Genomic DNA, 23,916 nt, shown 5'->3' with positions numbered 1-23,916 from the left:
TCCTTCCCTGGGCTGAGTTCGCCCATAACAACGCTTTGCATTCTTCCTCGCATCAGTCCCCTTTCTTCTGTGTCTACGGTCAGAATCCATTGGCGTTCCCTCAGGATCTTCTCCTCACCAATGTTCCTGCCGCCAACGATCAGGCTGCCCACATGATGGCTATTTGGGCTGCTGTTGCCTCTAATCTGCAGAAGAGCTCCCTGGTCCAGAAGAGGTTTGCCGACAAGAAGAGGATTTCCGCTCCACCCTATGCTCCTGGTGATAAAGTTTGGCTTTCCACCCGTAACATCCGCCTGAAGATTCCTACCCCAAAGCTTGGTCCCAGATTCATCAGTCCCTTTCCTGTCATCGAAATCATCAATCCGGTGGCGGTTCGTCTTCAACTCCCTCCAGAGATGCGGATCCCGAATGCCTTCCATGTCTCTCTCCTTAAGCCTGCTGTGTCTTTTTCTTCTTCTTCTTCTTCCCCAGCTCCAGTCCTGGTTGACGATCACCAGGAATTCGAGGTGAAGAGGATCTTGGACTCTCGTCTTTCCAGGGGCACTCTTCAATATCTCATCGAGTGGAAGGGGTTCGGTCCCGAGGAGTGCTCCTGGGTCAGGAGCTCAGATGTCCATGCGCCCATCTTGGTTCGTAGATTCCATAAACTATTCCCTCTCTCCCCTAGACTCGGTGGTCCTGAGGCCCCCCCTAAGGAGGGGGGTACTGTAATGGAATCTACCTCAGGTCTTCAAGATGGCGTCCAAGATGGCGTCCAAGATGGCGACCACCTGCCTCACCACATGGCTCCTGCTGGGCACAGGTCTATGACCTCACCTTTTTCCCACTCCAGGATTGGTCGTCGGCGATGGAACGGACGCCGGCGTCAGAATCGGGCGCCGGCGTCGAGACGTCAGCGTGAGGACGCTGGCGTCTGCGTCAAAATTTGGCGCCAACCCAGAGACTATTTAAACGTACTTCCCCTTCCAGTCCTTGCCCAACTATAGGTTCCTGCTACAGAGTTCCTGGGTGTTATTGTCTATTTTTCATTCTTGTGTACCGACTTCTGCCTGTTCTTCGATTCTGCTTGTCTTCTGCCTGGTCTGACCTATTTGCCTGTATTTTGACGATTCTTTGGATAAACCCTCTTGTACCTCGAACCTGGTCTGGTCTCCTCTTTGGTCTACACTATTACTGTGCCTTCGGGCCCGTTACAGAGGCTCAAATGCCTTGGAGATGTACCTTGCAGATACATCCAATAAAAAAAGTTCTACTCTGCCAACTTTAATCCTCACTTATGTTTATACATTGTTTGCCTTATTATATTTTGTAACAGCAAATAATAGGGCATTGATGAAAATGTTTATACATCATAATAAAACTGCATTTCTATAGTTTGCAGCTGAACTGTCAACCTCCCCTGCTGAATGTTCACAGTTCTAGCACTGATTGAAAAACTAGAGGCAGGGGACCGGAATTTAGAGAGACTACTCACCCTGTTAGAGCAGACATGTTGCACAGGCTAATGTTGTACATGTTAAATATATGACTCAACTTGCAATATTGGTGAATAAGTGACTTAACATCAGAAAAAGTAATTAGTAAATATAAGACAAGAAATGACCATTGTGGTAGGAGAGAGATATTTTGAACAGTCTTCTCAGAAATAGTTAAACATTTTCACAAATAATAAGCAAACTAATTTTCAAGGCCTCTATATATATAAATACTGCTTTATGCATTCACACTCAGTCTGCCCTTTCATATCTCACAACCAAGACACATTCAGGGTCATTGTAATATCACAACAGAGTGTTTTCCTTTATGTGTTCAACAATAAAATGAGAGGACTAAAACTGTGACCAGGAATAAATCACAGGGGGAAAAAAAGCGATCATTTTCCTTGTAAAGTGATATAGTATACCTCGAAGAAGGAACACTTGCTCTGAACAATAAAGAATAACCGATATAAATCAAACTAAGAGATCAGCTTTGTCAGGCAGTTTAAAAACTATGCAATGTATGATAGGCATTCCGTCAGGACCTATGTAATGCAATCAACACTGATAGACATGAACATAAGTGAAGGAGAAGAATCAGTTAGAAAGTGGGAGAGACAGTTTTTTTCTATGTGGTGTATTCTGCTTTCAATTGTGCCCTCCTCCTTTCTGGAGCTTGCTTACTACCTGTTCAGTGCAAGGCTGCAAATGTTTTCTGCTTAAGCTCACATCAGGTTGTGCTCTGTTTTCAGGTGTTTATACGAGTGCTGACATCACAAACTAGCTGGAACAGTGGACAGCCATGTCACATTATCACTGCCAGTAGCTATGACCATGCCCCTACCCAACAAAACCACTGGAGTTACCTTTTTGCATCAGATTCAATCCTCAGAACTGGAGACCTTAACCAGACCACCTCTGAAGATATCGCTTGAAAGACCACTTGGTGAAATGTACGTGGAAAATAACAGGACGGGCATATTCAACTACCCCGAGGGCACGACTTATGACTTTGCTGCTGCTGCTGCACCGGTGTATAGCTCTGCTAGTCTCAGCTATGCAGCCAGCTCAGAGACATTCGGATCTAGCAGTTTGACTGGGCTACATACTTTGAACAATGTGCCTCCAAGTCCTGTAGTGTTTCTTCAAACTCCACAACTATCCCCGTTTATCCACCACCATGGCCAGCAAGTTCCATACTATTTGGAGAGTGAGCAGGGCACTTTCGCAGTAAGGGAAGCGGCACCTCCAACTTTTTACAGGTAACCAAATGTAATGTCTAAGAAATTCTAGTGAATTTTTTATTTAGAAATGGCTGTAGCCAAAAAAAATTCTTATCAAAATAGCAAATGATTTTATTTCTTAATGGGTTAACAAAATATTGACAACATATGAGCAAAGAAAAAACAAAGATATCTGCGATCTGGGCTGGCATGTATTACAATTTATTCCTACTTCTGTAAGCTAGCCAAAGAGTTCCGTTAAATTACTCCCCCAAAGTTTTGTATAAGAAGTGGCTCTTTGGAATGAAAAGAATTGTGGAATCTTGGAAGTGAAAATCGCGAAAGAAATATATTATTCAAAGTTTTCTTTGAGCTCTACTTTAAATACAAATCTCAATGGACTTCGGCACAGTAGTTGCTTCTAATGTTTTTTTTTCCCTTAAATTCTGTAATTTTCTATTATAATAGAGGAGTAGGGAAAATGGCTTATTGTTTAAATGTATTTATCCAGAATAATACATCTAAATTGCAGATCTGTCCCACTTTTGTGAAGCAGACTTGACACGTTCTGACGTTTAGAAAGCTGAGGGATTCCGTACTATTTCATACCCTTCAGATATAAATGTGGAATTAAATATAAATCCATTCCTTTCCTACTACACTGCTTGGTCAGCCCTAATACATTTCATGGACCTTTAATGTCTGTATTATACCATTGCCATGGTAGTCCTTAGATCTTAAATATTACATAACCACATCTGTTATCCAGGAACCCATTATCCAGAAAGCTCTAAATAAAGGGAAGGCTATCTCACATAGACTCAATTTTATTTAACCAATTGAAAATTTTCAAAATGATTTTCTTTTTCTATGTAATAATAAAAACGTACCTTGTATTTGATTCCAACTAAGATATAATTAATCCTTACTATAAACAATCCTATTGGTTTTAATTAGTATTTCAATTATTTTTAGCAGACTTAAGATATGAGGATTCAAATAATGGAAAGATTCCTGATCCAGAAAACCCCAGCTCCTGAGCATTCTGGATAGCAGGTCCCATAACTGTTCAGATATACCACTACCAATAGTCACCATGACAAGTAGACAAGTGGCTATCTTTGATTTAATTCAATTAAGCATTTCAATTGTATATTGAGATAACAGTGTTCTACTTGTACATTGCAATAGCTGAAAACTGTTTAGTCGGTTATATCAAACTCATAAATACACGCCTATAACCTTGGATGCACAAAAGGGAATGGGGGCTCACTTTGCACTATATATGGGTGAAACAGAATATCAGAATATTTTTTATACAAAGTGGCAAAGGGTAGAATCATAATGATTTAAGGCACATCCTGCTTTTCAAACTTCTGACCAAACCCTGCCTATTTTGCATGACTTTAGGCTACTTTTATATATGTTTCTTTACTTTTGTGAAAACTGCATACATACAGTAAAAGGCATTCTTGGGCTAATGATGATGACATGTCTAATCACTGTACATTTGTATGCAGTGTTTGCATTGGTAAGGCATTTGTTTGGCGGGATCGTAAAATCAGGCAACAGGCAATGTCAAGGAATGGCTATTAGTTATTAAAACTAAGTATTCATTTAATACCAGTAGAAGTAGGCAACACAGTGTTGATGAAAATATGTCCAGATATAAGATCTGCTGTACAAAATGTATGGGACCTGTGAAAAGAAGAATCCAAAAAAGTGAAGAATATTTAATTGAAATAATGCAGTTGGGAATTTCACTGCTGGTTTCCAGATCTCTCTGGAAAGTTTGTCCTGGATAACATACTCCACACCTCTAGTTTATAATCACATTCATGTTTTACATACAAGTTGCAGAACAAAAGTCAAAGCATGGTTTAATTTTAACATCATTTCAATAAATATGTGATTAGAGCATATATAAATTACCTGAAGACAAGTAGTGTTCAGCTTTATAGCTATATATACATTTGCTATGCAGATTATGCACAGAATGAAATAATGAGAGATTGATCTAGGAATGTTCAAAACCTTCCATTAAATTGTGGAGCAATACAAACCTGGCAGATGGCATAGTAAGGTCACAGTGACAAAATGAGACTTGTTTTTCATATCCGAATGAAGGTTAACCTTTTAATGATGATAGGAGTATGGGATGGGTGATAAGTAATTAAGTATATTCTCGGCATTTTCATTATCGCAGATTATTTTAGGAATTATTCATATTTCCAGATGCAACATTTTTATTTTAAAGCATAAAAAGACAAATTTGATTTGAGGAATTTAATTTCTGAATAGTCTGGGTGCTTTTCCACATTTATTATTGAACGTCTAAACCGCCCCTGTAGCACGTGGCAATATGGGTTTTTACTTCTTGACTAAGACTTTTAAACAGTATACAATATATCAGAGCACTTCTAGTGTTGCACTAGATCAATTTATTTGCTTGCATTACATGCATTGCATGAAATGGATATAAAATGAATGCAAAGGGGCTGAAGACCAGTCAACAAAATAAACAGAAAAACAAATGTGGTTTGGAACATTTATGGCTGTTTTTAGGGTTTAGTCAGAGCATTTACCTTGGTCCCTATCAGTAGAGGAGTGACTTTGGGGATGTAACATCCATGGCTGGTTTTAGGGACAGACAAAGCGACCATTTATCTGGGTCCCTATCAGTAGAGGAGTCCCTCTTAGATAGAACATTCATGGATGGTTTTAGGGTTAGACAGAAAGAGTAGTTACATTGATCCCTATCAGTAGAGGAGTCCCTCTGAGATAGAACATTCATGGCTGGTTTTAGGGTTAGACAGAAAGAGCAGTTACCTTGATCCCTATCAGTAGAAGAGTCCCTTTGGGAATGGAACATTCATGGCTGGTTTTAGGGTTAGCCATTTACCTGGGCATCCAATATCAAAGCAGCCCACCAGAGAGGAAGGTTGATACAAGTATATTATATTAAATAAAATGTTTTCAATATTTTATATATATATATACATCATAAATGTCCAGCCTGCAGCATATTACCCACAGCCAAAGGGATACCTTTTGAACAACAGCTGGAAGGCTGCTAGTTGTACATGATGAATTCATGGATTTTCCTCAGACGGTGGCCTCAGCCTGCACACATCATCAGCCTCCCACCCACTTCTCTAACTCCTGCCATGGGAGCAATTTATCCACAAATTATAATTTAAGCCTCTATACAAGATTCCCTATGAGACTGGACACTAGCTAGTAGATGTCAACATCCAAAATACTCTTTGTAATAACACTTATTAATTTAAAATGTTAATGGAAGGATAGAGAAAGCAACAACTTCTGCTTCAGTTCAATCTACTTCAGTTTAAAAACTTTAAGGTTGACTATGTGAGAAAAAGTATATATAAAATATTGTTTGACAATCCAACAAATGTTGACATGGGCTCACAGCTGCCCCAGGCTTTTGTTAATGTAATGTTTAAGCACAGCTTTTATAGTTTCAGAGCTTCAGATATACAGTTTGATAGCTATAGGCACATATTGCAGAACTGCACATTTCTTTTGTTCTTAATGGTTCCACCTGTGCACCTCCTGATCTGCCCACAGAATTAGACTGCTGGCGCCTCATTGTAAATTCTGCACCATGTGCCATATTTAATAACTATTACTTGGCCTATGAAAGTTGCAGTCTCAGATCAGATCTGCACTAGTGCAATGTATTGCCTAGCTTTGTAAATTACCCCCAGTTATTTCTGTGTACAACTTAGCTATAGTAAATGACTCTTGCTCTGTCACATAGCTGTGAACCATCTACGAATAATTTATACGTAAATACTTTTTAGTTTTCCCTTATGTATTCAGTGGGGTAACTTGATATTACTGGGCCCCACAGCAAAATATTTTTCAGGCCCCCAAAATATATGCTTGTTTTAAAAATATTTATTAAATTGTATATGAATTAGGGCCTCATGGGGCCCCTATACCTCCTAGGCCAGGATCTGCTTCTGCTGTACTTACACCCCCTGGTTGTATTTACTTCAGTGGGAACTATATTTTAAATACAAAAGGGAATTGTTTTAGTTCTGTACTTGAAACAAGCAGTACTTGAAACAAGCAGTTTTCATTGTATAGTGTATAGATTGCATTCTTTTTCCAGTGTTGCAGAAAGATTTATACATATTTAATAATGTAAATAATTTCATTGTTCCATTATAATAAATCCAGCCGATTGCCCTTTTTATTGATTGCCCTTTTCTTTTTTCACTGAACCTTGATATTTGAAAAGCCTAGGCCAACTCCTGTCATTATCTCACTGTGCCTTTGGCAAAGAAAAAAAAGATATTGAGAGCAAGAGGCAAATTCTAAGTTATAAGGGACAGGTGATTATTATGTCTCAAACTTTTTATGTGCAATCATTATCTCTGCATGTATGGATATTCCCAGATCAATGTATACTATCATCAAAGATTTATAAAAGAAAAATTGCCTAATTTTTTCCCAGTAAATTCAGATGGCTTTCACTGAACACATTTCGAAGAGAAAAGCAGTGTCCCTGTGTAACCCTGTTGAATGTTTTATATTTACTTATTGCCTCGCCTTTGGGTGACCTTGCTCGCTGCATATTTCCTCAGTGACATTTAGGACACAGATGAAGAAGGCAAATACAAAGGCAAATAGAAATGCCCATATTCATCATATTATCTCTAACTACTTAAAAACCTGAATTTGCTGGTATTTGCTGGTAGTTTAATATTCATACTCCAGGTAGGCACACAATGCACTGCCAATGAGATTATATAGTAAATAAAGTACCCCCCTATTGTAAAATATAAGGATATTATAAATCACAGAGGAGTTTCATCACCATATAAAAGTAGGAGGCCGAAGGCCGAGTGTTTTTATACAGGTCATGGAACTCCGAGGTAACTTATAATATCCTCATATTTTGCAACTGGGGGTACTTTATTTGTTATAATACACAAGTTTCAGTGAGTCATGTGACAGAAATGACATCAGAACTCACCGTTTATAACTGATGACATCAGAACTCACCGTTTATAAGGATATAATTTACAAGATATTCATGGCTTTTGTGTATTATATATATATAAATGGAGTCCGCACTCTCAGGAGAGGCCGAAAAGTCAGCTTGTAGCTTTTATTAAATAAAAAAAAGTTTATTTTAAGTCCTGAGAGTGCGGACTCCATTTGATGTTTGTATGAATATTTATTGAATCTGCACCCAGGCAATTTATTGGACTTTTTCGAGAGTGCTGGTATTCTGTACAGCTCTTTTCCATAATATCTAAATAAAATGCGTAATGGGATGAGGAGAAATAGAGGGTCTGAAGGGATGAGTAACAGTAACAATTGCCATTAATGTAGTGTACTTCCCTATAACACATCACTGTTGTACATTCATTTGACTCTATTTCTAACATTGTTGCTGGTTAGCAAGGCATTTCTGCTATGCAAGGGGTGTAGGCCCTTCGGAATCATGGGCGTAGCTCTAAAATTCTTGAGATTAAAGTGAAACTTTTAAAAAATATTTTATTTACTCCTTGAAATTTGACAGACAGGGATATAGAGATTGTTTGGTACACTGATAAACATTGTATCTATATGGCCAGGATAGATAGGGCCAACCTTGCATCCCTGCATCCACTACAATTTGCATTCTTATGGTCTCTGTAATTCTACATTGGTCTTGTATGTTCAAGCATGTGATCTACTCATAGGTTATTTGCATTTTACAAATCTGTTTCCTACAATCTGTATAATAAAATCTAAATCCAAGAATTTATGGGAATGTATGAAAAAGACAATGGGGCAGATTCACTAAAGGGCAAACTTTTCTCTATCGTTATTTCGGCAGTGTAAGCATTTCAAAACGAAATTACGCTAGCGATTACATCTGCCTAGCGAAACTTCATTAGTCCACTTACGCTTAGGACAATTTGAATAGGGTGGGTACATTAAAGTCGCATGGAGGTCTTTATTAGAGATGTCGGTGCAAATGTTTGAAGTGGCCACTTTTTATTACAATCCAAGGAACCTGAATAAAGACAAAAGAGATCCTATAATGCCCTACACATGAGCCCACCCTAAAACGAATGTTCCATGCCCCTCAAATGTCTGGGGAAAAATGTTAACCCATGTAGTAGTAAGTAGTCAGCACAACGATTGTCGGATTCAATGAAGGCAGTGCACGTCACTTCAATGGCCGCTTTCCATTGGAATCATCATAGGTAGAAGAAATTTGAAACAGCACCACCATATTTTTCTTATTTCTTAAAGGAGAAGGAAACCTAGTCGGCGCAAAAACCATCCCCCCCCTCCCGTGTGTTGCCCACCCTCCCTCCTCCCCCCTGGCCTACCTGTCCCGCTGGGCAAATGCCCCTAACTTGTTACTTACCCTTCTGCGCAGGTCCAGTTCACGGAGTTCACAGGCACCATCTTCTTCCACGCGATCTTCTTCCTGCGTTTTATACAACTTTCCGGCAGAGAAGTCGTCTGGCGATAGAGTGCGAACGAACGCTAGCGATGGTCCTGTTTGCTAGAGAAATGTTGCCTACATCTGTTAGTAAATTGGCAATCTTCCCACGAATGGGATTTCTGGCAAAATGTCTTTAGCCTTAGCCACTTCACCCTTTAGTAAATCTGTCCCAATGATTATGTATTATAAAAAAACATGGCCGAAGGCAGAGTGTTTTTATACAGGTCATGGAAGGTAACTTCTAATATCCTCATATTTTGCAACTGGGAGTACTTTATTTATTATAATACACAAATTTCAGGGTGTCATGTGACAGAAGTGACATCAGAACTCACCGTTATAACTGATCAGAACTTACCATATATAAGGATATGATTTACGAGACATTCATATCTTTTGTGTATTATATATATATATGTGTATATATATATATATATATATATATATATATATATATATATATATATATATATATATATATATATATATATACACACAAACAGAATATACAATTTTGGATGCAGGTTCCCATGTGTTTAATGGAATCTTAGGCTAGACTTAAGTTCAGTTATAGAATCCATTATCTAGAAACCCTTTATCCAGAAAGCTCCAAATTATCTCTCATAAAGTCCATTTTAAGTAAATAATTCTAATTTTTAAAAATAATGATTCTAATTTTTAAAAGAGATTTAGTTTTTCTCTGTAAAATAAAACTGTACATTGTACTTGTTCCAAATGAAGCGCAATGGATCCATACTGGTGGCAAAACAATCCTATTGGGCTGGTGTAATGTTAAAATTAGTTTTATCAGACTTAAGATCTGGTGATCCAAATTACCGAAAGAGCCCTTTTCTGGAAAACCACAGGTCCCGAACATTCTTGATAAGAGATTCTATATCTGTAGTAACAACTTTATGTTTTATAGTTTCATTAGACAAGAGAAAAGATGAAAATGAAATCATACATTTTTTTTTTCTAAAAAAACCCCGTTCCATGGGTCCAGTCAGTATCATAGTCTGTCAAGGTCCAGCACTCTCAGGTCTTGAGAATAGATAAAGTTAGATTTATTCAACATTTACACTAGATACTGTAGCTATCCTGGTGAAGGCTCAATGGAGGAGACAAAACGGCGAATAAATCTCACTTTACAAGAGCCGAGAGTGCTGCATTGTTTTTTCTTGGCACCTGGCACAAACAATGATTTCCTGATATATATTATATATTATATTATATATTATTATATATTATATTATATATATTTTTTTTTGTGTGTGGCATTTTAATGGACACAATGCACCTGTTTCTTGCTTGTTCCTAGCAGAAATCTTCTTGTCTCTGAAACAGTATGTTCAGCATTTTGACACCCATATGGTAAATGAAATCATGTTGCCGAAACATTACTAGGAAATGCCAGCCAGCAGCAAAGTCACTCTGCAGGCAATTTCAGAAGTCTTGAGAAGTACTTTCAGACATCAGCACATAAGATCTGCCATGGAATTGATGATGAGTGTCAGTTTCTTGTTCCATCCATAAGAGCACTTTTGCAAAAATGCTTTTTCTCTGGGTAATAAGTGCTGTGAAGAGTATTTAGAAATTTAGGGAGGGTTAGTTGCTTGTTGACCTAAGACAGAGCTATACGTTTCCTGGGTACACAGAAATACAAAGTAGTAAATGTGTTGGATTTTTGTGCAAAAGAAACTTGCCTAGCAGTTCTGTGATAAGAAAAGGCATTTTATTGTTTTGCTTTTCCCTGGACTAAGTGAGGCTATTGCAATATTCATTAACTGTGCCACTGACTGGTTGTTTTCCATATCCATACACTGAGGCACTGACTAATGCTACCATTTACTCATAAAATTCAAAACAATTGTGTTTATGCAACTTAGATTTCACCCCCCTCAAAAAAAATAGATTTAGGTGGATTTCAAGTAGGCTCATATGTGTAAATTAACATAAACAAACTATTTCATAAAGTAAATAATACACATAAACCAAATAAGGACTAACTTTTATCCCAAAGAGATATGCTCCAGATTCTTCATTCTAACTTATATTAATAGGGGAGAGAAAAACTCTTTTTCCATACTACTGTATAAAGTAAAGTAATGGAGCCTGTACGTATATATTAGGGGGTGTTTCAATGACCTACAAAGGGGTCTCAGGGTATACACTTTCTACATTCCATATCATATGATAATTACATATTTAAATGTGTGGCCAGTGTTGACTCCCCTACCCTCAAGGATTTATTAACTTATAGATGGATATTCTAAAACCCCCTTTACTCCAGAACCCTGGCTTGTGCTGGCATGATACTTAACAGTATTGGACCTTTTATGATCTCTACTAAGCCCCTCTTACTTAATCATACATTTAGTCTTTTCCCAACCCATGCTTACCATTTACACATAGCTGTACTTGAAATTATCGGCCTCATGTCCACCATACTGCTGCACATTCTATCCACCTTTCTTTTTTCTATGACAAACTGAAAAAATCCTCATGCCTTTTTATTTGTCTTACTAAAATATTTACAGAGAAAAATAAACACTTAATGATTTACAGCAGAAAATGAATGTAAAAAGTAGTGTAGTAAAAAGTAGAGTAAAATAATATTAGTGTAAATTAGACATATTTCATTTACTGTATATGTCAACTTACATGTGATTTTACCCCTTCCATCATGATCCCTAAAATCATCCATCCAAATCAAGAAAAATCTAATATGTCAGGAAAAAAAACCAGGGAAAAAGTTATCTTGTGTTTTATCATGTGAAAACTCATGGACGAGATTCAGTTCGAAGAGAAAAATATATATTTTCATTTTTTTATCAATTCCATTTTTTATCTATTTATCAACAGTCTTATTTTATTGGTTTTTGAAACCACAACTAAACTCACTTTATCTAAAACAACGGATATCATGATATTTATTAAAAGATCCAAATTTAAAAAGCACGTATGAAAAAAGTGCAGACCAACACGAAAAAAACATGAATACCTCTAATTTGGACAATTCCTACCGAGAAAAAAATCTGAAAACCGAATAGATTAAAATGGTCCAATAGGATCAGCGCAGCTCCCATTGACTTCTATAGGACTCGACAACTTTTGCCTTGAGAATTTTTGTATTCGAGTTTTTCGTGGTTCTTACACTTAATTAATCTTGAAATTTTAGAGCTTTTAAGGAAAATCACAATATAAATCCGAATGTTAGTAAATTGGCCCCAAAGACTTCAGTAGAGTTTTCACGTGATAAACAGTGAGATACGTTTTTCGGAATTGAATCTCAAATTGAATGTAAAATAAATGGAGTATTTATCAAGGTGTGTTTAATTTTACGCCATGCGAACTACAAATTTGCCGCCATTGTTTTACATTTCATCCGGCCTAAGCCACTAAAAAATGCATATGAATCTTACACCTCTTTTTATGCCATTTTTTACACAGCGAAGCCTAGCCATGTGTGGCATATTATCCTGCAGTTTTTTACACAGCATAATAAATAAGCCCCATAGAGTTAAACACAAGTAATTCTAATTCTCACTAACGATATTTAAATCTAACTGACTTCTACAAGAAGCAATGGTATTTATTGTGTTTGTTAAGACGATTGGGTGTCAAAGTGTTCACCTGGCTTCATGTTGTAAAATAATTTTTACCCTGTTTCCACCCTTCTACAACCAAGAGTGTATTGAATCAATTTTTGGACAATTACTAGCTAAAAAAAAAAATCTGAAAAGCTGTAAAAGTCTTAATGGATAAAAAAGGTCCAATAGGATCAGCTCAGATCCCATTGACCTCTATGGGATTTTGACTGCTTTTACATGGCAATATTTTGTATTAGAGTTTTTCGTGGTTTTTTTAAACTTAATAAATAAAAAAAACATGAATTTTTAGAGGAAACTGTGGCCCACAAACGACTGCTTTCTAAACTAAGGTCTGTTGGGCTTAATGAAGTCGTTTGCACATGGATAGGAAACTAGCTACAGGATCGGGTACAGAGGGTGGTTGTAAATGGTACATTCTCTACTTGGAGTAAGGTTCTTAGTGGGGTCCCTCAGGGCTCGGTATTGGGTCCACTTTTATTTAACTTGTTCATTAATGACTTAGGGGAGGGTGTTGTAAGTAATGTGTAATCAGTGTTTGCAGAGGACACAAAACTATCCAGCCCAATTAATTCCATCCAGGATGTGGCATCCTTGCAACAGGATCTTGACAAACTGGCAATCTGGGCAGCTAAGTGGCAAATGAGATTCAATGTTGATAAATGTAAAGTCATGCACCTGGGATGTAAAAATATCCAAGCCAATTATACCCTTAATGGAACTGCACTACCCAAATCCATTATGGAAAAGGACCTTGGAGTCCTTGTAGATGATAAACTTGGCTGTAGCAAGCAATGCCAGTCAGCAGCATCAAGGGCAAATAAGGTCTTGAGCTGTATTAAAAGGGGCATAGATTCACGGGAGGAGGGGGTCATTCTTCCACTGTATAGAGCACTGGTAAGGCCCCATCTAGAATATGCCGTACAGTTTTGGTCTCCATCACTCAAACAGGACATTATTGTATTAGAGAGGGTACAGATATGGGCAACTAAGCTGGTAAAAGGTATGGAAAATTTTAGCTATGAGGAAAGACTGGCCGAATTGGGGATGTTCACGCTGGAGAAGTGGCGCTTAAGGGGTGATATGATGACTATGTATAAATATATACGGGGATCATATAATAATCTCTCTAATGCTTTATTTACCAGTAGGTCTTTCCAGCTGACACAAGGTCACCCATTCCGATTAGAAGAAAAGAGGTATAATATTCGGAAGGGGTTTTTTTTACAGTGAGAGCTGTAAAAAAAACTAAAAGGTTGAAAGTGTGTCTTTTTTCAACCTTACTTACTATGTTACTATGCTACTATGTTACTATGTAAAACCAGCCTACTGGGTCCTGGTATCCAGAATACCGGTGACCTTGCCAGATAAGGGATTTTTCTGTAATTTGCTGTCTTTGCTTCCAGTAAGGATTCATTATATCTTAGTTTGGATCAAGTACAAGTTACTTGAGTCTAAGGGAGATGGCCTTTCTGTAATTCTGAACCTCCTGAATAAAGGGTTTTGACAAATCTCAGATTTTCTTTTACCCCCTACAGTACCTTGTACTTGATCCCACGTAAGATATACTGTAGTTAATCCTTACAGAACCAGCATATTGGGTTTATTAGAGTTAATAGGTATGGAGATCTAAATTATGTAAAGATCTGCTATCCAGGAAACCCCAGGTCCCTAGCATTCTGGATAACAGGTCCTATACCTGTATAGAGAATGTAATTTTCTCAGTGCACTGAGGTAATTAAAGTGCACAGTTCTTTGAATATCCATTTATAGCTCAGCTTTTTTTTCCTCATATTTACAATTGCAAAGTTCTTTCAGTGTTTGGTAATGGAATTGTAAATCTTGTTCCGAATCAAAGTCCTTCATGTTGAAATCACAATTTATTCACTGAACATACAAGGTTGCTCTTTCAGCACTTGTCTTACAACAAACCCTAGATGAGCACCCAGACATTGTCTAAATCTGTGACGGTTTGCAAGGAAATATTGTCTCATGCTTTGACCTACCTCCCAGTAGAGATAATCACTGTCCATAATTCTTTTGCATATAAGATTTGGAGCAGTTTCTATTTTGGCCTTCATCTTAGAATAAACATTATGTAAGGCAAACACAATTTTAGGAAAGCAATCAGGGTCCCCGTTAAAGTTGCCCTTTGTAACATAAGACAAAAGGAGTAATTCAAAATGCCTTATTTAGTATTGTTAGTCCCAATTATATTCCTTTATGTCTACATATCTAATCAAAGGCGCTGAAGAAAAAATAGGGTCAATTCACGTTGATTTCTGCTTAATTTAAATTCTTATGCCTCTTACTGCCTCATAATCAGATCTTAAAGAACTTTTCAGATATACAAATGCATATTTTGATTAGAATCTTCTTCAGGCCCAGATCCAAAAAGGCCCAGGCCTAGTTCCTAAAGCTGTTATTGTTGTTTAGGCTTGTCCCTCAGCTTGGTCAGTAAAAATGATACATCATGCGATGTTATAAATAGGGAAAAAGGTAATATATATATATAACTCTTTGTATCCAATAATAGTGTTATAAGAAGCAGAGGGAAAATGGGTATTGGTCAATTGGGTTCGGAGAAGTTGGAGTGTGTACAGGTGAGATTCAAGCCTTCAGCCTGATCTATAATTTTTTTTTCTATTTCTGTATAGCCTATTGGAAACAAAGGGAGCATTTGCTGTCTTTCTGGTGGTGCATGAAATACAAGGCCTATTGCAAGGGGAAAAGTTAGGTATATATTAGACAAATACTAGTTAAAAAAACATACGTTCTATAAAAGGTTACACATACAGGAATTGGAACTGTTATCCAGAAAGCTCCCAGGAAGGCCATTTTTCATACACTCCATTTTATCCAAATAATGCAAAATCTTTAAAATGACTTCCTTTTTCTCTGTAAAACAGTACCTTGTACTCGATCCAAACTAAGATATAATTAATCCCTGCTGAAGACAAATCCAGCCTATTGGGTTTATTTATTTTTTACATTATTTTCTATTAGACTTAAGGTATGACAATCCAAATTATGGAAAGATCTTTTTTCCGAAAAACCCAAGGTCCCACGCATTCTGGATAACAGGTCCCATACCTGTACATATTTCTTTAACCTTCATGGTAAAGAGAGATATGTTCTTATCACTAAAATGAGACTGGAATGAGATCTGAAAATGAAATGCTAGGAAAGGAGCTAGGAAAAGAGAAAGTAGTAGTGCTGCATTCTTCGCAAATCACATATATTTTATCTCATTTCAGAAGAGGAAATTTAAAAAGAAACCCTGGCTCTGTGCTTTGTAATTACTGTGTGGTCTTGCAGCCTTTCCAGTAATAATGATATTTTATCAGCTAACTTTGCTGGCCTGAGCTATTTGTTTGCTTGTAGGATTTTCCAATGGAGTTTAGTACCAGGAAGTTGTGCCAAGCTGACAGCTAGCAGAATAATAGTCATTTCACTTTATATAGTCTCAGACTAGGCACATTGAACACCAGGTTTCTTCTTTACCTTAGTGTTCATAGAGTTGCACCCCTGTTAATTGTTAATGCATATGCACTTTGTAGCTTGAGCTGGATTAGATGCCTGCCATTTTATGTCCCTAACTTTTAATGCTATATACAACGAGAAAGAGAGAGAGAGGTGCAACTCATTACCCTTCATTATAGCAGCACATATAGAGTTGTGTCCAAGGGGCAGATTCACTAACCTGCGAAAATTCGCCAGCGATGGCTTCGCAGCCATCGCAACACTTCGCCAGACGTAAATTCGCTCAGCCAAAGCTAGTTTACTAAAATGTGAAGTTACGTCCAGGGAGCTTAACGCTGGCGAATTTTCCTTAGCGTTACTAAGGATTCAATCAAAGTGAAAATGCGCTACCATTGGCTAATTTTTATACGGTGGGAAATGATAACGTTGAATGCACATATATGTTGCAGCAAATACATTACATTACACAACATTACATTAATGTTCAGTAAAATCTGCAGGTGCGGGTTAAGCTCTTCTCCTGCTTTCCCCGCCCGCCACCTTCAAATGCCGGCATCCGACTTCCGGCTTCTGGTTTTATAGTCCTGCGTCTACTCGCCCCGCCCCTTTTGTGACCTCATTGTGACTTCATCGGTGGGGCGGGGCGGCGCAGGTCTATAAAAGGACCCCGGAAAAACGGGTGCGGGCGCAGCAGGGTGGGTTAGGGTCGGGAGCAGGTCAGGGAAACCCTGACCCACACATCACTACTGAGAGCCATGGTGAACATTCTGCACCCAAGCTAGTTCATGGATAGTTACACCACTGCCCCTTGCTGATAAGCCCTCTTGCCTTGTCTGTTTTAATATCAGCTTGTAATTATCATTTGTGGCACTCTGGGTTTGCTACATGAACAGTCATTGATTGCAGAGCAGCGCACGATAAGCTAAGCAATGTGAAATCTGGAATTTCTGTGATCTGTAACATTTATTTAAATGAAATCTATGGCCACTTCACCATGCAGAAAAATGAGCATTCATTTCTAAGTGCAACACAACTTCAAAGGGACAGCATTAGCTAAATGTATGAAAAATAACAGAATCCTTTATCCGGAAACCCGTCCGAATTATGGGAAGGCCATCTCCCATAGACTCCATTTTACTCATATAATTTATAATATAATCATTTCCTTTACTTTGTACTTGATCCAAAACTAAGATATAATTAATGCCTTCTGGACGCAAAATAAATAACCCTATTGAGTTTATTTAATGTTTAAATAATTTTTTAGTAGACTTAAGGGGGCAGATTTATTAAATTCGCCAGCATTATCGACTGTAGGGACATTACCGATCTACTAACGGGTGCAGGTGCCAATTCACTAGCGAAAGAGATAGACGCTAGTGCCTATTCACACTCTTATTGCCAGGCGACAATTCGCTCTGGTGAATGGACGTTACTCTGCAAATTCACTAAAATGCGGATTTTACTGAACGTTAACCTCTTTCTCCAGACTTGCCTTCGCCAGCTCAGACCAGGCAAAGTGCACTCGAGTCCATAGAACTTCCTCATTCTTCTGTTACTTACGTCACATTTTTAGTGGAAAAAACATCCAAAAATGCTGGTTGTTTTTTTAGCCTGCAAAAGTCCTTAAAATTTTTTTTGGGTAACCGGTTTCCCCCATACATTTTCTAACATATGGAAAATTTACTATACAGTGGGCTCAACTCCATTGTCTTTATTAAGGTTCCCTGGACATGTTTAATTAACAGTGGAAATGCAGTGTATTTGCTGCAACATAAAACATACAGAAGTCCATTCAACTTTAAATTTCTCGCCAAATGTAAATTAACCTGAGTGCAAGACCTCTAGTGAATTTGCGCTAGACAGAAATTGCCGAAGTAACAATAGCAAGAGTCACCAGAGTTTAGCGCCCATGACGAAACTTTGCATTTTTATGAATTAGCGTTGTCTGAGTGTTTTTCCACCTGGCGAAGTATGGCGATGGGTGCGAAGCGGTCACGGGCGACTTTTCACCAGTTAGTGAATCTGACCCAAGGTGTGGTTTCGAAATCAAGGAAATATGCCCTGCCCAGAAAACCCCAGGTCCCATTCCTTATTCTGGATAACAGGTCCCATACCTGTAATATTTGTATTTGTGCTTAGAAAAAAATATATTCTGTTAAAGAGAATTACGTTTAACTGGTAAAATAAGAATAATTCCTGGAATGCTCAAGACTGAATGAGTAATATTTAAGTGGTTTTTTTTTTTAAAAGAACAGAACATTTTGTCACAGAAACCTTTGTTTACAGCACTGAAACCAATAAAGTAAAGCGTCATAGATCCGTTTCATTACAGCAATCCTATCAGGAAGATATGTGTGCTTAAAACTGCTGACAACACTAAAAGGCAGTCATATAGCTATAGCAAACCTTACTGAGTATTATACAGGGGCGTGGAAAACAGGGTTCTCTTTGAAGTGTGATATTGGCTGCTCATTAACCATTCAGCAGAAAAGCTGTCTTTGCTTTCAGATATTTTACTCACTGTGATTCGCCCTGCAAAGACTGCTCATTTATGAACATCTGCCCTAGTCCAATAAACCGCAGCAACCAATCCCATTTTTGCTTTCATTATCCTTCCTGTAGCTTGCTAAACATAGCATATCCATTGCTGTTCCAGGCAAGTAGATGAAGGCCAGGTCCAAGACGAAAAGGAGAATGTGAAAAAGACAAAAATCATAAGCACACTTTAAATGGGCAAATCTTCTCTTTTTGACAGCATTATGGAAATGGAAAACTTCAAATATTGCCCATGTTTATTTTTAGTTATATACAGGTATGTGATCCGTTATCCGTAAACCCATTATCCAGAAAGCTCCGGATTACGGAAAGGTTGTCTCCCATAGGGGCAGATTCACTAAGCGCTGAATTTGCACTACTGGCCACTTCGCTCACATCGCAACACTTCGCCAGGGGTAAATTCGCCAGGACAATGATAATTCACTAAAATCTGAAGTTGCATCCAGGACGCCGATGCTGGCGAAGTAATAAAATAGAGTTGTTATATTGCCCTACACATGAGCCCAGTGTATAGTTTATGTGCCATATGTAAGGAAATGTAGGGGGGAAGCCGGGTATCCCAGATAAAATTTACGATCTTTTTCAGCCTATCACCCTGAAAAATGAAAAGTCACCAGCATACTTCGCCTGGTCTGAGGTGGCGAAGGTATATCTGGCACAAGAGGTAACGTTCAGTAAAATCCGCATCTTATTTGCGTAGTTACGTCCCTTTGCCAGAGCGCAACTTCACCAGGCTTAAGGGAGCAAATTACCGCTCTATTTCCTTGGCTTCACTAGCGTTAGTCACTTCGCCCTTTAGTGAATCTGCCCCATAGACCCCATTTTATCCAAATAATGAGAAAATTATTTCCTTTTTCTCTGTAATAATAAAACAGTACTTTGTACTTGATCCCAACTAGGATATAATTAATCCTTATTGGAAGCAAAACCAGCCTATTGGGTTGACTTAGGGGCCGATTCACTAACTTCGAGTGAAGGATTCGAAGTTAAAAAACTTCGTTTTTTTGGGCTACTTCGACCATTGAATGGGCTACTTCGACCTTCGACTACGACTTCGAATCGAAGGATTCAAACTAAAAATCGTACCACTATTCGACCATTCGATAGTCGAAGTACTGTCTCTTTAAAAAAAAACTTCGACCCCCTAGTTCGCCATCTAAAAGCTACCGAAGTCAATGTTAGCCTATGGGGAAGGTCCCCATAGGCTTGGCTAACTTTTTTTGATCGAAGGATATTCCTTTGATCGTTGGATTTAAATCCTTCGAATCATTCGATTCGAAGGATTTAATCGTTCGATCGAAGGAATTATCGAACTATCTGCGCTAAATCCTTCGATTTCGATATTCGAAGGATTTTAGTTCCTAGTCGATTATCGAGGGTTAATTAATCCTCGATATTCGACCCCTAAATCAGCCCCTAAATGTTTACATGATTTTCTAGTAGACTTAAGGTATGAAGATCTATGTTACGCAAATATCCATTATCTGGAAAACCCCAGGTCCCGAGCATTCTGGTTTACAGGTCCCATACTTGTACACATTTCATTGCATAGCTTTATTAAAATAACCAAGTTACAATAATAATAATGTTATAGTAATTTTTGCAGTATGCCCTATGAGTTGCTGACCTAGAACATCATGGAACATATAGCACTACACAGACAAATATAAGAGTATAGGCATTTATAGGCACTTCGTTCAAAGAAGAGTTAACACAGATAATCAACTGTTTAAAAACTACCAGCACATTCTTCTCTGTTATAGGAAGCTGAACGCATGCAAAAATGGTTTACAAAAATGTAAACACACTGAAATGAAAAAAAGAGAGCCTGCAATGCTATGTTCATATCAGGGAATAGATGACAAAAATTAAAAGAACTTGGGGCCACGTGAAAACTCATGGACGAGATTCAATTCAAGGAGAAAAAGACTTTTCTCTTATTTCAGTTCCAGTTTTTTCCCATAGACTTCTGTAGAGTTTTCATGCGATAAACCACGAGATACATTTTTCTGAATTGAATTGCATCTCAAATTAAAAATTGCTTTTCTTTATTGGCATTGTACACGTCTGATTGTAACACTATATTACATGATCAAATGTGTGTTTCATTTTTGTATGAAATAAACGGAAATATTAGCCACAAAACCAGAGCAGCTGTCGGTTGAAAAGTAACCAAATCACTGTATGTCTTTTTTGAGAGAAACACTTTACCGAGTGCATTTGGCACTGGAACTACAAATCTTCCCTTGTAACAATGTGTGTAATACTCTGGAAAGCCTTTTATTATACTTCAGCCATCACATTTACAAAGAGGGTGCTGTTTGTAATGAGCAAAGTTATAACGTACTATGTAATTGCTTGAAATTATAGGCGTAGGATTCCTGCAATATTCGGAATATTTGTGCCTATTTTTTCAGCTAACTGAACACGTGCTGTTTTGTCTGAAAGACTCCAGCTTTCAGTTTTCTCAAATTTGGCACCTCTGTAATCTACCAAGGACATTGGACTTGCCAAATAGCTTAAAAGTTAGGAGTAACTGCTTTTCAGACTTTTGAAACGAAATTTCTCATTACACGTGAAAAGAAAATCTACTCATTAAACACAAGTCTGAAGACTGCATGTTATTCTCAAACAGTTTCTTGTAAGCCTTTGTGCTCCAAAAAGGGCTTCTTAATTCATTTGTGTTTATTAAATGGGTCATAGGACTTGATTAGCAAGAGCTCAGGGTGCAAGTGCAAAACACTGGCACAAACTGCAATATTTTGCCTCTCTACCTAAATGAATTGCCCTGTGGTTGGCTCCATGAATACAGAGCCGCCTGCATTTGACAGCATTGTATTCATGAGGGGCAGGAGGAGGCACATATAAGTTCACATCATTTAAATGCACACGTTAAGGAGTGGTGGTTGATACAGGTTGCAACAAGACCCTGTACTATCTAAACCAGTAAGGACAGGGATGGCCCATACCCACTGTAACTGCCCCCCTGCATCTCATGATTTCTTTTATCCACTATGAGGTGCATAGTCAGCCAGTCCCTAGGCAGAAGTGCTCTCTGCATGAGCACTAAATTGTGATTTCTCACACCCATTAGTGTTTTTGCACATCTGCCTGCACACAACATAAATGATCCCTTTTGTTTGACCTGCTCTGAGGTCCTTTAAACCCAGTGGTAGAAAGAAAATATTAGCAAAATATTAGAAATGCCTCACAAAGCCACAATAAGTCTCAATCCTCATTGATATTATTGGATGGTCGAGTATTACATTTTGCAGACAGATAAAAATTGGTTTCAACTTTGCGCAAATATAACCAGCGGGTCGCAAACAAAGTAAGCTAGTAAGCTATATAATATTTGGTACAGGTATAGGATTTGTTATAAGGAAACCAGGCTATCTCCATAGACTCCATTTTACCCAAATAATCCAAATTTTTACAAATGATTTCCCTTTTCTCTGTAATAATAAATCAGTACCATGTACTTGATCCAAACTAAGATATATTGAATCCTTATTGGAAGCAACACCAGCCTATTGGGTTTAGTTAATTTTTACATGATTTCCTAGTAGACTTAAGGTATGAAGATCCAAATTACAGACAGATCCATTATCCGGAATACCCCAGGTCCCAAGCATTCTGGATAACAGGTTCCATACCTATACTATATCTATACAGTGGGTTCTTCATTTTGTGTAGCATATTTTCCCTTTTTGTATGGGTCAAAATGATTGGCTGTTTGGGAGAAATGCTCTTACAGATTATAAGGCTCATTTAGGGATGCTATAATTGGGGTTTCAAATACCAGTTTTTAACTAGCATGCAAACAAAGGAAATTACATTTTTAAAATATCAAAGAAGCAAAGAAGCCATTAACTTGCACAGGATGGAAAATAAATGACACAGGGATGTCTTGAGGGGGTCCAATCATTATAGGCATTGGAATTTACCTCTTTTGTTCTGTGTGATATGGTATTAGTTAATTCAAGATATTCAGCCCATTCTAAACTATTCATATTAAAAGACACATTTTACCCTGTAGACTAGAGTCACATTGAGTCACAGGAGTATAAAAAGTTAAGTTAGCAGATGGTAAAAACTTTTCGAAACAAATATATAAATTAAGGTTTAGTTAAAAAAAAAAAACTAATGATTTTGAAGGAACAACTGTCTTGAACAGCAATATTTACATTGCACCAATAGAAGTAGAAAAGCTGTGTGGGCTGAAAGCAATTTTGCAATGTTTGGTTTTTAGATTCATGCTGGCAAATATTTTTTCCTTAAGCTGTTTTTCAGTGCTAAAAATATATAAATAATGTTGGACTCGCTGAATGATGTGAATTGAAACAATTAGCAAAAGCATTCGCACAGCCATCACTGTGTTTTTATACAGCATATGGCTAATGTGTGTTCCTAGTACAGCACTGAAGGTTTTTTCTTACTGTTCCAAATAAACAAGGATACTATGCTGTTGAGCATTTAAAGGGATACTGTCATGGGAAAACATGTTTTTTTCAAAATGCATCAGTTAATAGTGCTGCTCCAGCAGAGTTCTGCAGTGAAATCCACTTTTCAAAAGAGCAAACAGATTTTGTTATATTCAATTTTGAAATCTGACATGGGGCTAGACATATGGTCAATTTCCCAGCTGCCCCCAGTCATGATGGTTTAAACCACCCAGACGCTGCCTAGAAAAGGTTGTTTCTCAGAACTCTATTATTATTATTAACATGTCCCATATGTAATTAAAGTGCAGGTTCAGTCACCCATAATAACCATACAATGTTTGCATTTAAACAGGAGTGAGGTGACCAGTAAATGCTGCTGATTGATTGGTTGTTTTATGTGACTATACCCATAGTAAATGTTGCACCATTTATTATATAACCCCTACGTGAAAAAGGAGACATGTGAGAGAAGCTTTGAAGATGCTACAGAGTTCAGTAGTTGAGACTGGAATGCGCAACAGGCAACTGCATCAGGAGCTCTGCATAACAGTATGGAAATGTATCAGATGGGGCCTAGACAAAGATAGAACAAATATAAAGTAAATTATATAGGTACTGTTTTAACATATTAACTTAAAA

At 37.7% G+C, this 23,916-nt stretch overlaps 1 protein-coding gene across 2 annotated transcripts in view; it reads left to right on the top strand.

The window, feature by feature from the left end:
- esr1.L (estrogen receptor 1 L homeolog) overlaps positions 1-23,916 on the top strand; it is a 118,047-nt gene that overhangs the window by 32,500 nt on the left and 61,631 nt on the right. The window contains 1 exon segment of one of the 2 annotated variants that reach the window (NM_001089617.1): positions 2,231-2,740. In NM_001089617.1, coding sequence (NP_001083086.1) covers positions 2,307-2,740 — 434 coding nt within the window. In that variant the 5' untranslated portion in view covers positions 2,231-2,306. 2 annotated transcript variants of the gene reach the window in all.

The sequence above is a fragment of the Xenopus laevis genome, chromosome 5L (assembly GCF_017654675.1).
Source record: "Xenopus laevis strain J_2021 chromosome 5L, Xenopus_laevis_v10.1, whole genome shotgun sequence".
Taxonomy (NCBI): domain Eukaryota; kingdom Metazoa; phylum Chordata; class Amphibia; order Anura; family Pipidae; genus Xenopus; species Xenopus laevis.
The sequence above is the reverse complement of the archived record's forward strand: the minus strand, read 5'-3'. Positions and strand labels throughout refer to the sequence as shown.